Source organism: Dunckerocampus dactyliophorus, chromosome 19 (genome assembly GCF_027744805.1).
Source record: "Dunckerocampus dactyliophorus isolate RoL2022-P2 chromosome 19, RoL_Ddac_1.1, whole genome shotgun sequence".
Classification (NCBI taxonomy): Eukaryota; Metazoa; Chordata; class Actinopteri; order Syngnathiformes; family Syngnathidae; genus Dunckerocampus; species Dunckerocampus dactyliophorus.
In genome coordinates this window covers 4,109,812-4,125,800 of record NC_072837.1, presented here as the reverse complement: position 1 = coordinate 4,125,800, position 15,989 = coordinate 4,109,812, and the positions used below count along the sequence as shown (strand labels likewise).

General features: G+C 43.5%; 1 protein-coding gene across 2 annotated transcripts; it reads left to right on the top strand.

Moving 5' to 3' along the window:
* The first annotated feature begins 1,547 nt into the window (after nucleotides 1–1,547).
* LOC129172085 (sine oculis-binding protein homolog A-like) lies at nucleotides 1,548–15,802 on the top strand. 2 transcript variants are annotated; one of them, XM_054761464.1, is made up of 7 exons: nucleotides 1,548–1,859; nucleotides 4,757–4,886; nucleotides 5,014–5,199; nucleotides 6,176–6,327; nucleotides 7,569–7,664; nucleotides 8,874–10,757; nucleotides 12,517–15,802. In XM_054761464.1, exons 1-6 carry the CDS (start codon nucleotides 1,767–1,769, stop codon nucleotides 10,746–10,748), a joined length of 2,532 nt encoding a protein of 843 aa, XP_054617439.1. In that variant the 5' UTR covers nucleotides 1,548–1,766; the 3' UTR covers nucleotides 10,749–10,757; nucleotides 12,517–15,802. The 2 variants fall into 2 exon arrangements, with proteins under 2 accessions (XP_054617439.1, XP_054617438.1); XM_054761463.1 differs by having other exon boundaries at nucleotides 8,853–10,757; nucleotides 12,517–15,801.
* Nucleotides 15,803–15,989: the final 187 nt, after the last annotated feature.

The following is a 15,989-nucleotide window of genomic DNA, read 5'->3' as shown; positions in this document are numbered from 1 at the left end:
CCTAGCCTGTACACTTAATCAACAGTTTATGACAGCAACGGTTTGACCATAGAAAGTACACAGAATGAATCTGCATTATGTGTTCCTTCTATGGGGATAAAAAAACAACAACTTTTGTATGCAAATCTCGATCAAAACAGTATACCAAATGTATTTATATAAGTAAGCCAAATGTACTTTAGTGTACTCCCAAAGTCTCCGGCAGTATGCCTCTATTTCTGCACATGTAGGCTATGTAAAAATAACCAGGTAAAAATAATCACGTAAAAGCAATACAACGCCTTTCTCACTCATGTTTATGTTGCCGAATGCAACCCGATCATCTCTCATCTTTTCCTAAGCGGCTGGGAAACACGATAGGCACTAGTTCCCCTGCCTGGCCTTTAACATCCAGAATAACCACGCAGCACAAATGTTTCTCTTAAAAGCTCACAATGCTTAAAGACGTAGACAGACAAGAACTTCACCTGACTTCCTCATCTTTTCACACATCTTGACCTTGTGGGCATTTCAGGTGTTTCACACTGGACATGCTCTGATCAAAAAGATGCCGGGTGGAAAAAAAAACCTCCGCCTGGTATCATTTAACCCACCGTGGCCTTCTCGTCTCCTTATTTTAGGACAAGACTATACAGACAGTGTTTGTACTGTGTCCCCTCAGATAAAACAGTCTTTGCATTCCTTATGAAATGTATCTGCTGAGATTTGGGAAGGGGGGGGGACGGCGGTGGGTGCCAGGTGTTGGGTTACAACAAATCAGAGGCTCTCCCTCCTCCATCCTAAAATGTGGTGTGGAGCGCAGCATCAAGTGGTGCAGTTACACCAGGACTAGCTGGGTTAGCTTTCAAAATAAAAGCAAAATAAAAATGGGTAAAGCGTAGCAGAGCAGAAAATCTGCTTTAGTTATCATAGTTTGGGTTCACAAAATATAGACATTTTGACAAATATTGACACTTGTTGAAGAAATGCTTGGGTAATGCTAAATTTGACGTATTTTGATATTTTTACATTTAGTCATATTTTCCATGTTCTTAGTTTGTATTATTTTACTTTACCAATTCAGTGTTCAGATGTTTCAATGGCAGGCCCAATTTATCCACATTTTGGTCCACTGAGGCAATATGACCTTATTGTCATGTCTCAAGTCCTTATTGACGAAGCTACCGATAAAATCTAATATTGATAAATGTTTTTGTTTTTACATATCGTTGTTGTTTGAATGAGTGTGTTGATACTTTGCCAGTGAAACAGCAAATACTAGTTCAGTTAGCGCAATTACATGTATAAAAAAAAAAACTCCAAAGTTTAGGTCCTTTCAACTTTAATTTCTCAAAACATATAAAAGCATAGAAGCAGCCAACATTACATACAATATCCACCACAGAGCGTAATATATATATATATATATCTATATCTATATCTATATCTATATCTATAGATATAGATATAATTACCCCTCTGAAGGGATTTTATTTACATAGCCAACCGGAAATTCTACTTCCGGTATTGACACCAGCTCGACGGCGGTAAAGAGGAGCGAGTGGGGGCTTGTTCAACAGTGGAGCCTCCAGCACGGAGCGCACTACACACGCATGTCCCGCGTTCTCTTTGCGTGGAGCCCCAGATGAGGAGCTCACACGTCCGGGAATGACAGCCGCTGTCATTGCGAGTGACAGCTTTCACTCGGACTCACTTCACTGACTCAGTGAAGCCCCATCTACAGTTACAGCAGATCCGAAGCGGATCCACTTCTACAGACCGGGACTATGCCAGAGATGGAGAAAGGGAGACCTCCAGAAAGTAAACGCAGCAGGAAACCCGCGCACCCCGTAAAGAGGGAAATAAACCAGGAGATGAAGGTGAGGAAACGCTCGTTTTTCCTAATTTAGTGAACTATGCACAAATCACTGCAGGACTAACATGCTTAATGCACTTCTTATTTATGTGACCATAACTCATAAGAGGAATTGTTTTGTACCAGCAGTAATAATAATAAACATCTCTATCAACAGTCAAGACGTTTTAATTAGGCTGTAGATGTTAGCACAGTAACATTCATCTTTTGTGACGTCATGTGAGGCCAGCTGTGGCCGGGACATGCACGCTGTTGTGTCCACTGGAGATCCAGATGTGCGTCACTTCTTCACAGCGCCTGCTGGGCTTGGAGGGGAGGGGGGCGTGAGGACCCCTTAAATAACCTGCATCAGCCCCACACTGGGTGGCTGAGAAGAGGGGAGCACCACAACCACCTAACTGAAGATTTTAAGGTTGTCCTTCCAGTCAAAGACATGACTCCCTCCCTCCATTATGCACACATTACTGGATGGAAATGTATCCATGGACTGTGTGCTTTGTTTGGGTTCGGACACTGGTTATTTGAGACTGTTGGTAAGGGATATCTGAGGCTCCTTCAAGCAGGCGCTGGGAAGGAGGGGATGATTCTGGCATTTAGTGCAGGGAGGAAATGTGCGCTTTTTCTGTAAGTGGTTTGGACTGCGGAGTTTTGATATCCAGGGGAGGTGTAGTGTTACGAGTTCCCCTAATTTTAATCAAAACATGTGAAACGCTATCCTCACTTGATGTAAGCCTGCCCCTGGTTGGATCGCTCAGGGTCGGCCCCGGGCTTGTTGGCTTTGGCCGCAAGTTTCACTGTGGTTTAGGATATGGCCTGTCACTCTCACAAAGCAGATGTTTGTCTGAACTGCCAGAAAGAAACAAAAACAACATTGTGGGAAGTGTGGGCGGACAAAACTGTTGAATGAACGACACAAAGCTTTATCCGCAGGAAAACAATACATCACTGTACCTACGAGAGGGGTATAGAGAGTCTGTCACTGTGCCGGTTATACCCTTGACACCTGAATTTCACACCTTGAGAACAAACCTGTACCTCTTCTTTGGTTCTGGAAAAAGTACAAACAGTCCAATTACAGTCCAATAATTAACCCCAGAGCAGGCATTTTCAAAGTATGGCATCCAAATGATCACAAAACAACTTTTCAATCAACCAGACTGCATATTTTGTGTTGAGTTTTGTGTGTTTCTTTGCTCACTTTACAAGCTAAAACTCAATGTACATTTGACATAACTAAGTTAGCTTGTTTTTCTTTAGTTTTGTCAGTCTTCTGGAAGCTCCCAAGGGAGGCCCGGCTCACACTTTGAAAACCCTTGTCCGAGACGATCATAAATCAGGGTAAAGCATCTCTCATAAGTTACAGCCTACAGTATATACAACAAAAGGTCAAAACATGTACCTTGATACTAATACTTGGCGCTACACTGTCAGAAATATGCGTAAAGGTACAAATAGGTGTAAAACAAGAGTCCAGGTCGATGTCTGTCCTTTGAGGTGCTGTCCCTACTAATGTACTACATAACTCTTTGGTGCCAAAAATGGGACAATTGGTACAACTCCTCGGAGTTCAATAAATAGCCGTAGCTTGTCCGAAACAAGTATGATAAAGGACAGTTTCTGGCCCTTAAGGTACAATCCCTACTAATAATAATACACCATATTCATTGGAGTTCAGTGTCACCATTTACACATTTTTCCACAGACAAGTACTGTAAGCTCCTACGGGTCAAAAGTCATACTGTATGTTAGAAAAGCCGTGCCACCCCCACCCCAGTGACTGGCCGCTGTGTGTATGGTGTAGAGGCCAGACTTGAGTTCTTGAGTGAATGTGTAGCCATCTTAAGATGGAAAGAAGTTCACACACTGGAAGGAAGGATAACTGATTTCTCACTCTGTTGAGGTCCGGCCCAGTGTTGTCTCTGTAATACATCTGTTTCAACACCACATTGGGTCCCACTCCCTCCACTTCGCGTCCAGAGCGCAGCACCAGACACCAGATACTTGACTTTAATCATCGTTAGGCATATTTAGTTGGACATGATACCAGTGCTTGCACATACACAGCAGAAAGTGAGCAAGTCAAGGGAGAGATCCATTTCTCTGAGGCCCTGGTGGAGAGCAGAGGTCGGAGTGAGGAAAAGCAAAGGGAAAGAATGTGCAGTCGGTATACGCCACTACAACACAGACCACAGCAGACTGGCTGGGCTGGAAAAGGGTGAAACCTGAGAGGCAGGGCTGGGTCGGGTGTCAGGGCTGGAAGGTGTCGGGGTGGAGGGGAGGATGGTGAACACGGAGAGGATGGATGTGGAGAAGAAGAAGGGAGAGAAGCGGGGGCATTTCCGAGAAGCGTGGGACCTCGCTGCGGTGTTGGGTGTCCCGCTCTGATTTCTGCCCGTTCTGGATCAGGTTTCTCCTCCAATCCGGTTCTTCCAAAAGCCACAGAGTGAGGTGGGTGGATAAAGAGAGAGACCTTTGTGTTTTGAATTTTTTTTAAATCTGGTCATAATAAAATAAAGAAGAGGGGGAGACCACACATCTGTAGGGAACAGTATTCTTTTCTCCCGCTTTTTTCCCAATTAGAAGAGATAAACAAAAGGATGATTCATAGATCTCAAACTGGTGTTGGGTTTTAAACCTTTCCGTCTCAGATTTAGCAAGGGTAAACAACATGAGCACATCATGGAAAAAAGCGTCATACTGTACTCCACTGTGCGCACTTTCATTTCTCTAGCAGGGCGGGAGCTGAGGAAGAATCCCTCCCATTCATTCAGAGTAGTAGTGTCTGATTATGTTTAGCATAGGATCAAAACTTGTACACAATATCCAATTTGTGGCTCAGTTACCTTATACGTTTCAAAACAATGTTAATCCCGTACTTCTTTCTCATTTTTACTCTTGTAGACTTTTGCTGAAAGCACCATGAATGAGCTCCTGGGATGGTATGGCTATGACAAAGTAGATCTCAGAGACTCCGAGGCCAATGAGATCAGGAACTACAGGGAGAGGCGCCAGCATGTATCTGTGTTAAAAGGTAGGGGCACTGTTTAAATGAATTGGACATGACTCTGCCAACAGGTTCTGCAGGTTTTACTGACATTAAGTCATTCAGATTTGCAGCGCCTACGCTCTCATTGACTTTTTGGATCCTTGTCTTACAGAAAACTCCTTGCCAAAACCCAAGACCGCGGACAGCAAAGTCAGTCACTCAGTCCTTGCAATGAAAAGTGGTGAGAAGGATTCGTCCAGAATCCCTTCGTCACCTTCCTCTTCATCGACAAGCACATCCACACCCAAGGAGCACAAAAGTGCACCTGTCATTGTCCCTCTCATAAAGCCATCAGCAGGTAAAGATTCAAATTTTAATCAGAGAGTGACAGTTTTAATTGCCCTGACTCTATAAGTGAAAACAATTTGTTTTGTTGAACAACGTTTGTGGTGTACAACTAGAGGATTTGCATAGAGGATATCTACTGTATATATCTGAAGGTAATAGATTAGTCGTAGTTGGATCCAGTTTAGGGCTATACAACAAAAATCTGAGTAAAACATGCAATCTAATTCTAAGTGACAACAATTTTCTAAAACTATTTTTAACGAGCTGCATCACAAAGAAACGCTGCCTTTCTGCTAGAGGAGGACTCATGCTGCACTGTAGCATGACGGCTAACACTTCCCCCTCATTCTCTCCAGAGAGTTGACTAGGGCAAGTTAACCCCACTGCCCTGGCCGGCGAGGCACAGTGGCAATCATACATCAGCTCGTGGGGGAAGAAATTGCGTTCATTAATTGACTTTTCTTGTGACTTGTCTTTATTATGGGCAAGAAAGTACTGTGGAATGAGCGAGCGTGCCATGTTTTTGACTTGATGGATTATTTTCAGTCTTTCCGTTTCTAAAAAAGTTGTAAAATTGTCTTTAAAGCAGAACAACACAATGAGCAGTCAAATAATAATAATGATTAAAATAATAAAAAGTGTGATTTTTTTTTTAAACATGGGGTGTGTGTGTGCGTGCGGATGAGTGGCCGTGTTAAAAAATTGGCCCTGAGAATCGCAATCTCAATTCTAAGTAAGTAAATCGTGAGTCACATTTCTTGCAGAGTCTTGCAGCCCTTATCCAGTGTATCAAAGTTACATAAAACAAAGTCTACTTCATGTACTACTTCAACATTGTTGTATACTTATGTTGTTGCTAATATTGCTGCACCTATGAAAACTGTAACTCATCGGTTACGGTGTATGATGGAAAAATAGGGCTGCGAAGTTGCAGTTTTGCAAATGTTCTTTTTTTATTTTGACGGCTGTCTTCTTCTCCCCTGCAGTGGACGACGTGCAGAATGTGCAGATAGTGTGTGTTTGGTGCCAGAAGGAAGGTGTCAAGCGCTACTCTCTATGCATGGGTTCCGAGCTGAAGAGCTTCTGCAGTGAGAAGTGTTTCGCCGCCTGCAGACGGGCCTACTTCAAGCGCAATAAAGTGAGCAATGACCGAACATATTGATTGTGAGCGAACATATTAATGTTCATATTCATATCATTGCAATAGAGGCGTACCCCTTTACACACCCTCAAGGATTTTGTGACGTTATGATTGCGCCAGTTCACACAAATTCAACCAATCCCTGCAAAGTATGTGTCACTTCGTAACTTTGTCCAATCCCTGCAACTTCTCCGCACATTCTGGCCAATCTTCGTCATGTTTGCCAATCAAATTTGTCCCTGACTAGTGCTCAAACTTGAACGTCAAAAGTGTCAAACCAGTAAAATGTGTCCCTGCATTGTCCCCCCCCGCCCCCATGTTCTCGCTGGACTCCCTTCACCATCCATTCAGTCAGATGGCCCACCAATAACAGGGCTGCTCTCCGATACAAGTATTATAACATTTTTGAAAAAGGATCTCTTTGAACATTTGTTAGGAAAAAAAAATCTTGTGATGAAGGTCAAAGTGTATCGAGGACATATCAGGTTCTCGTTAATGGTGCGGGTCAGCCATTAGAGTGGTTTCAGTTTGTGAGACAAACCAAAACAACTACTATTAGGGACTGCTCTGATGCACACAACACCATTTATCACCTTCCACTAAGACAGAGATATACCCAAATTAGAGGTAAAGAGTGACAGGGTGACAGGCAGAGATATCAGCTTTCACCATCGCTGTTGCCTATACTGCAGGAGGCTTATTCATAAGATTGCTGAGACAAAAATGATGGGCTGAGCAGACCGTGTGCAACAAACTCTACTTTGTCAGAGGCGGGGAGGGAAGCGGCATGGTTGGCTTGTTGCTGCTTGTCTGAGAGGAAGGCCAGGAGGCCTGGGGCGAGGTGTCCACTTTCAGTGCATACCTTACCTTCAGCTGCCTCATGTGTCGTAACTCAACACGACTCGGTGGGCTGGGGAACACACTCGGATCCACAGCGGATCATCTTACATGAATCAAGAGGAATTTCCCATATTAATACTGGCAAGGCATTATTAATATGACAATACATCAGTAGCATCATCTCGCTGCGTGGTTGTAGAAGTATATCTGTTTCACCACACTTCCCTCTGCTGTACTGAATTGTAGGGTTTGATTCATTTCATACTCTTGCCTTCAAATTCGCCTTAATGCTTGTGGATTGATTCCAGCGTAATATTTGGATTTGAAGAAACAACATCATTTTGATTCAAGTTCATCCATCATATGTGAACTCACGTTTGCCGGTTTTCACCAATTAGGCCAGAGATGAAGACCTTCATGGTGAGAAGTCCCCCCTGCACCCCCATACGGAGGACTCACCCAGGCTGGTGATGAAGATAAACAGCAATGTTAGAGTAAGTACACTATAAAATTACAAGATTAAAACATGCACACAATATCTCACATTTAGGCAACCTTTTTATTGCGTATTCTCAAGGGACAATACTAAAAAGAGAAACTTGGATATAATATGCTGGGATGCATGTTTCCCTCAGTAAAATAACAGCTCACCAGTGTCGGCAGCACTCATGCAGCCGCAGACTATGAGTCTACCACCATAATGCTTGATTGTCGGACAATCATCTTGGTACATCTTGGTACTCACTTGTGTTGCAAACTTTTTAGACAATAATAGCTGTGTATTTTCAGGAGATAGCAAATCTGTACTACTTTATAAACTGTACACTGACTGCTCAATAGTACTATTGTGTATTACTATTGTGTACTACTACACAAGTACAGTCGTCCCTCGTTTATCCTGGTTAACTGGTTCCAGACTTGACCGAAATAAGTGAATTTACAAGATGTAGGATTCAATATTAATAAACTGAATATTTTCATAGTTATAGCATAGAAAACCTGTTGATGACTTTATAAATATGTTTTTACCATTATTGGAGCCATGCAGACGTGACATAACACCTTTAACATAGTCACCTTCACACTCCTATTATTCTTTGTTTAAAACACATTGTTAATGCGCAGGCTATGGGAACACTAACTAATTAGCCTCCAATTTATTTATTCGAAATATAAGAAAGGGTTTCAAACGGAGTGGGGAAGAAAGACAAAGTAAGAAGCCAAAAAAACTTACCACTTTCACACGAAATAGGATAACTTCTTTTCACTCTTTTATGTCGGATATGCCATGGCTGACTACTTGCAGTGTGATGGTAGTGTAATGTAAGGTCATGTGTCATTAATGTTTTGTGTCATTACTGATGCCTACTAGCCAGAATACTACATATAACTTGTATTTCTTTGTTTTTTTTTTTTTTACTAATAATGGGCCATCGTCAAGCATGAAACAATGATCATTAAATAATACATTTTTGGAAAAAATGCGTTAGAATGAGGGAGCGCTATTCGAACCACGATGTAGGGAGGGATGACTGTATATCCAACTTTCCTTTCCATAGTTGTGTCCCTTGAGACGATGCTATAAAACAAATTGTTTGCTGAAATGTAAGAGGTGTACTCACTTTTGTGAGGTACTATAATTAACATCGGATATGATGGGATCTCCTAATGACCCTCCACAGTCTCTCTCTCCTGTAATGCAGGTGTGTGATTGGTGTAAGCATGTCCGACATACCAAAGAATACCTGGATTTTGGATCTGGAGAAGAGCGACTCCAGTTCTGCAGCACCAAATGTCTCAATCAGTACAAGATGGATGTTTTCTACAGAGAAGCCCGTGCTGCTCTTACGTGTTCCAGTCCGGCTAGAGCCGGCCAGGAGGGGAGATCGGACACCAGTATTGCCGGGCAAAAACTTCTCACTCCAGAATCTTGGAATAACAGCAGTAGCACAGGGGAAGCGCATCATAGAAACATCTCCCCTAAGGGGCCTACACCAATCTTGGGCTCAACAGAATCATCCTCCATCTCCCCATCAGAGTCGTCATCATCATCTTCATCTAAGCTACTTGGTTCTGTACAGAGGACGGGGGACAGGTCCATCCAACAACCACCTCCTGCTTTGGCGGTGTCACCTCACCCTACTCTTATCTCTCCTCCTCTTCCACGCCCCCCTTTAGATCATCAGCCAATTCCTCAAATGCCAATGCCCTTCATCAGGCCTCCTCTTCATGCCCAGGGCCTCAGAAGCCCCCTTGCCAACCATCCAAGACAATCAGGCCCCTCTTCTAGCCCTATCCACAGAACCCCCCACTCTCCACACCTGCAGCCTCCCAATTCCTCCTCTATGAACCCCCCAGGACTGATGCACCCCTTCCCTCGACCCTACTTCCCTGGCTTACACTCCCCTCCAGTGAACATGTTACCTAGAGGCCCTGTCCCGATACCTCCTATAATGAACTTAGGCATTCCTTCCTTTAGTCCACTCCTACCACAGCCCACTGTCCTGGTACCTTACCCCATTATTGTTCCCCTGCCTGTCCCAATACCCATTCCAATCCCGGTTCCAGTGCCTCCCAAAACAAATCATGAAATCCCAAACCACAGTGGCGTTATACAGCCTGTCCCAGAGGGAACAGACAGATGTAGAACCATGCCCGCCAAGGTTCCATCTCCTGGAATACCTGAAGGGAATGCCCAATTTGTACACCACAAAGTGGGTGGAAACTTGTCACATGGTGACCCCAATTCCAAGGACATGAGTTGGGTTAAATCAGAGAGGCCATTCCCATCCCCATCATCCACATGCCACAGTGGGACATCGTCCCCCAGAGCACAGTACAACACATCCCCTTTCTCAACACGCAGCTCGGAAGGACTGATAGACTATAAACAACAACAGCAGCAGTCAGAACGACAAGTTATACAAAGGGTACTACAAAGAACCCAAGTGAAGCTGGAACCTAATGCCAGGGGATTACAGGACTTCTCAGGGTTGGAGGAGTCACGCACTGTGCAGAGTATCAAATCAGGGTTCCATGACATCATCCAACCCCCCAAATCTCCTTCACATGACACTGTAAACCAAAATAAGGACTCTCATGTGTCACCTCCACCAAGCCCTACAGTGAACAACCACCCATATGGTGCCATGTCTTCTGTCCTGAAATCTCAGAGCCATGGTCCAAATGGGATGTCCTCTGTACAATCCACAGGCAGTTCAGACTCACTCTTACCCCAAAGAGTATCAGCACCCCCAGCAGATACTGCACTGACTGAGCAGGAGTCCATAAAAGAGAACAAGTGCTCTGTTGTCGGCCCTGCACGAGTTGAGGGTCCGGTAGGTCAGTCTGAAGAGCCTTTAGTCACAGATGCAGGAGAGGACCCCCATTTCCCAGATGAGGACCATGCCTATGCCCTACCCACTGCACCAAAGACAGGTGGGAGCCCCACCCCGCTGCTCTTGCCCAAACTCAGGGACAAGGGTAGCTTGCGAAGCCCTGCTAATACACCCAATTCTGGAGACATGGAGCCAGCTCAGAAGAGGAGATGCTTGCGCATCCGCGATCAAAACAAATAACAGACAGAGGTAAGAAATGCTAATCCCGGGCTAGAAGGAATCATTAAACAGTGGCATGTCTTTCAAAAGACATTTTGCTAATGCTTTAATACATCAATTTGCATTGTGGCAACCCATGTCGGTTGAATTAAAAACCACAAATGATTCCAAATATCACTTGACCAAGGACCGGAAAAATGTGTGCACAGACTCCCATAGGGGAAACTGAATCACAGGTTTCACATGGTCACTAAACAGCATGGCGCCAAAGAGAGAGAATCCTGGTTACCTGGCACTCCTCCGTGCTCTAGGGTTACAACAGGGGAAGGAGGTGAAGGGCACGGGCAGTGAGAGTCACTTTGAAAGGCGATCACTTTCGCAACAACCTGACAGTCACAATGCTCTGGTTGCATGCCAGGATGCCTTTGCCTCCACACAGTAGCATGTGTGTTAAACATATACTTTCATCCAGGTCGGTTTGCAGGGCACGAGGTGGTTATAGTGAAGAACAGACTCAAGTCAGCAGTCAACAAGACAAATCAAGCAAGGTTAATTAATGGTGACACTGCAAACAACTTTCAATGTCAATGTAGAGATAGTCAGAAGAGGTCCTGTGACTAGAAGACCCAGCTGGGAAACAGCTGTGGGGCTTCTTTAGAAAACATGTGGACAAAACCAAATGATTCCATTATAGATGTCACAGTGACACTCACAGCGACTGTCATCAGCTTGCCTGACTATAGCGCTCGTTATTTCCCCCCATCTGCATTCACAACTGCTGTCCGTTGCCAACCAGATGTTAAGTAAAGGAGAACAGGCCCCTTGCTCTGGACCTATCAAAAGGCCCTCTTTATTTCACTTTCTGGGTTGGGAATCCAAATGCCTGTAACACCACCCGTGCATCCGCGCCCACTGGTACCTTGCCAATAAAGAGATCATGTTACCATTTCACTGTATGTCCTGAGATTAATCCGCTGATATTTAAGACCTGGTTTTTAATTTCAGCTGCTCTGCTCTTCCACTGCATGTTGCCCCTCAAAAGGGCAAGAGTCATCTTAATAAAAGCTTTTAAAATTCTGGCCCATTCACACAGAAAAGTCAACTGCTTTTTTGTCCCAAGCACGGCAAGATTTGCTTTCACTAAAAAGTGTGTGTTGTCATTTGTTGTGGTTTCAAGTGTTCCCTTAGTAACCGATACATATGAAATCACAGCGTGCTGCTTGTGTCGTGCAGACGGATTTATAGCCCTGCGATGTGTGTAATGGGAGCTGGCTGCTGCCCTACGTGAATGGCTTTAGCTTGCCACCTCTGTGCTCCGACCTGAGCTGTCCTATTGTCTTTACCATTACATTTATTTTAAACTATCTCTCACTCTGACACAAACGGCACCCGACTGGGGGATTTTGGCTCAGTAAACTTTTTCTGTCTAAATTTCCTTGAGTTTATTTGGGATATTTTATAGACTTGTGTAATCTGAACCCACCACTTGAGTATTCGCTGAGCTTTTGAAACTAAAACGCAATGAGACGGGGGAGTATAGAACGCTGGCTTCACATGAGCATGTGCCTGTTTGCATTTAATATGCTTGTGTGTGTGTGTGTGTGTGTGTGTGTGTGTGTGTGTGTGTGTGTGTGTGTGAAGGAGGCCAGATGTTCTTGGTTTGATTGTGTAAGGTATCAGTATGGTGTCGACCGGACTAAAAGTGTATATATGTCATGGGTGAACAAATAAATGTGGTGTGTTAACTTATCCTCATCTCCCCTTCTGTTTTTTTTCAATGAATGAACAGCACCCCTGTTCAACACAGGATGGCAGTGCCACATTCAGTACCACGCCCTCTGGTGGACGACGCCAATGCTAACACCTTCCCGCCTGATCCCCACAGCCCACCAGTGTTGCATGGCCTGTGGACCAGCAGGTTGCCAAAGCCAGAAGCAACCCACATGGCCACATGACCACAAGTCTCCTTGGTGTGCGAGGGGGAGGGACACAACACAATCGCATGTTTTGGACCAAAACAAGTATCCCCGGCTAGTGTTGTGTCCAAGGACTGTTTGAGACAGACGATCGTTTAAGATTTTGTCCCTTGAAGTGTGTTGGTGTGCCCAGATGTGATTGTCTTCCTCCTCCTCCTCCGCCTCCTTACTCCACACAGCAGACAGGGCACTGATCAGCCTTGTGTGGTCTTCTCAGATGGAGCCCGAACATGATCTCTTTCCAGGGGAAACGGCTTGTTTTCTCTGCCCAGCTTGCACAAAGAGCCACATTGTTCCTCTCCCCGTATACCACACGGACTCCCCACTCCAGGTTTTGGGTTACCTGGCCGACGGAGGCTCAGACTTCAGGAGCAGGAGGTTTTATTTTTATGACCGACAGCTTGGAATACAGGATACCCTTCTCCTCTCCATCTCCCTGCCCAATCTAAATACACTAACACTTGGGTTCTGAGGTTTGGGTTCCTCACTATCCACTATCCGCTTGTTCTGCCTTTCAGGGAGGGATGAGATGGGGAAAAAATCATCACAAAGGGCTTTTTGGTTAAGACTGATGACTGAGCAGTTTATGATAAGATGTCTACTGATGACTGAGCAGTTTATGACAAGATGTCTACTACTGTAGATATATGTTAAATAGTGTATAAAAAACATAGATTATAAAACAGACTGATCTACTGATACACAGTAGCTGGGATGGTGTGTGTGATCACTTTAGTGGTCCATGAATGTCATTTAAAAGACCCCGCCCATCAACATTTGGACAGCAAATCATTTTTCCAAATGGAGGGACATTTGATCAAATTTCCTTGAGCAACTACGGGGAAAAAAATAATTCATCAACGACTGTATTGACCTGAATATAAGACTTTTACCCTAGAAAAATAATCTGAAAACGACAGGTTGTTTTATATTCAGCGATTTATACATGCCAACCCGCAGATGGCGCCAAACGACCTCTCTGCGAGCAAGCTTTTCTTCCTGTCACTCCCTCACACCACGGACCATTAGAAATGCAGCCACAAAAAAGTGACCCACTCGAAAAAAAAGTGTCCCAAAGGTTTGGCAAGGTAGCAGACAACAGATGCGTAACTGCTAAGCAGCTAAAAAAATATATATATTTTTTTTATCGTCCACAAAAATATGAATATTGAAAAGGGTCATCTTATGTTCAGGTATGTCTTATATTCAAGTCAGTACGGTAATTAATTGTTGCTTTTTTACAGGAGAATGTTTCTCTGCACTCCTGTTTCCACGCCAGTGTTGTAGCAGAATAATGCTGTCTGGAGGAGTTGTGCCATAGCATGGATGTAGCTCAGCTTCCCATAGCTGATATCATGTTCTTCTTCAGACAGAAAACTCAACAGCACTTTTGTTGGTGGCAGCCAAGTAGTGCACTCTATTTTTAATCAATGATCAATTAAATGGATTATTTTGCTCGTCCCTAGTTTGACGTCTTTTTAACCCAAATATTGACGTAAAGGCAGTTTAACTGATCTGGATTCTGGCGTTTTTAAAAAAATGACTCTAATAACATGATTCCAGAAAAAAAAAAAGAGTAATATTACCAAGTGTGGTGTTTTTATATATATATGTATATATTCAAGCGTTAAATACTGCAGTATGCAGTGATCAGTATTACAATCCCTTATTTTGGGAACACATCCTGGGATTTTATCCAGCAACACTTTCTTGCTGATCATCACAGAGACACCCATCAATGTTATAATAAGTTATGACGTTACATTACTTTCACAAAAGTGCTTTCATTTGTCTATTATTCCTCACATGTCATAATTATGAGTGCCGATGCTGTCAAATGAACTTTCTGTTTATACGGTTAGGTCCAGACGTTTTTGGACAATGACATGATTTTGCCTTTATACACCACCATAAGCGTTGTCAAGTAAAACCATGTTGTGATTGAAGGCAAAATCATAGTACTCCATTTTAGTCCTGGGCCTAATTGTACACTGCATCCCCACTAGAGAGCAGTATGTGCTTTGGAAATATTACACCTGTTTGCTTTTAGCAAAAAAAAACAAAAACACCAGGAAACACTAACAATGCCACCATGAAATGCCAAATAGATTCTCTGCCAGGCCATTATGTTACCTATCACACAAACAAGATCACGCCTTCTGTTGACGGGATAAGTCACATGACTCAATAGAATAACATCCAAATATGACTCCCGCTTGTGCCATCATTCCAGAACTTTACATCCATTAGTGTGTCCTCCATCGCTCAAGCGTGAGTGAGCCCACTGTGGCAACCCACGTCACGTCACCCCACTCATTCCACATCACAGGCCAACAAGACAAAAAAATGACTATTTGTGGATTTATTGCACATGATTTTTGGTTTTAAAACGATTTAGTGCCACCGTTTTGTTGCTCGTATAGCCCGCTGTCTGAATGGATATCACAGGTTGTTTGTATTTGAACTCTTTGTAAAGTTAAATCAATAATAAAAAAAAAATATTCCAAGCAGCAGCATAATGTCAAATCTCAAGTGTCATGTATCCTAATTGTGAATGTGTGTTTCGCTAATTAACTGATTCAGGGACATGACATGACGGCAAGAACCTTAGTTGCAAAAGAAAAATCATCTATTTTTAGCAACAGCAGCAACATGTCTGCAAGGCTGTGCATCAGCATTCCTAAAATACTGAAAGTCAGTGGAGGCTTTGAACAGATTGATGAGATAAGAGGGCAGGAATTCCGGCTTGGTGGGGGCATGTGTCGGGGGTGTATCCCGACATGGAGCAGGATGGATGAACAAAACTGGTGGACCAGAACACTCCAAACCCTTACCAATAATAAAACGTGTATGGTGAAGAAGCTGTGTGACTATTCCGCGAAAATAAAACCCCACCGGAAGTCACTGACCTTGAAAATAAAAGCAACAAACATACGAGTGTAATACTACTACTACATTTAAACCCCATCTTTTTTATATTCAGCTGAAATCTAGCAACTATAACATTCCACCTGTTTGCTGACCTTAAAAATAGCTAACATACGCTAATGTTTGATCATATTTCAGAGTTATTTAAGTAGCAGCTGTTTGGATGAGAGCTGATTTTAATAAAGGCAGACTAGCCCAAACAAATAAAACTGTTTTATTTTTGTTTCCGACTCTTATCTAACTTATTTTGTCTGGCTATGTGCGTTTTGATTTCGTTTAAAAGAAAGAGACTGGAGTTTTAATTTGGTAGTCCGTACCGGAAGCGTCATGTCACGCCTCAGCTGTCTCTCATGTCTCT

Excerpts from the sequence above, each read along its gene's own strand:
- LOC129172085 (XM_054761463.1), top strand. The coding sequence starts at position 1,767 with ATGCCAGAGATGGAGAAAGGGAGACCTCCAGAAAGTAAACGCAGCAGG. Across the intron at positions 4,887-5,013 it reads GCATGTATCTGTGTTAAAAG|AAAACTCCTTGCCAAAACCC; the intron begins GTAGGGGCACTG and ends CTTGTCTTACAG. Across the intron at positions 6,328-7,568 it reads CCTACTTCAAGCGCAATAAA|GCCAGAGATGAAGACCTTCA; the intron begins GTGAGCAATGAC and ends TTCACCAATTAG.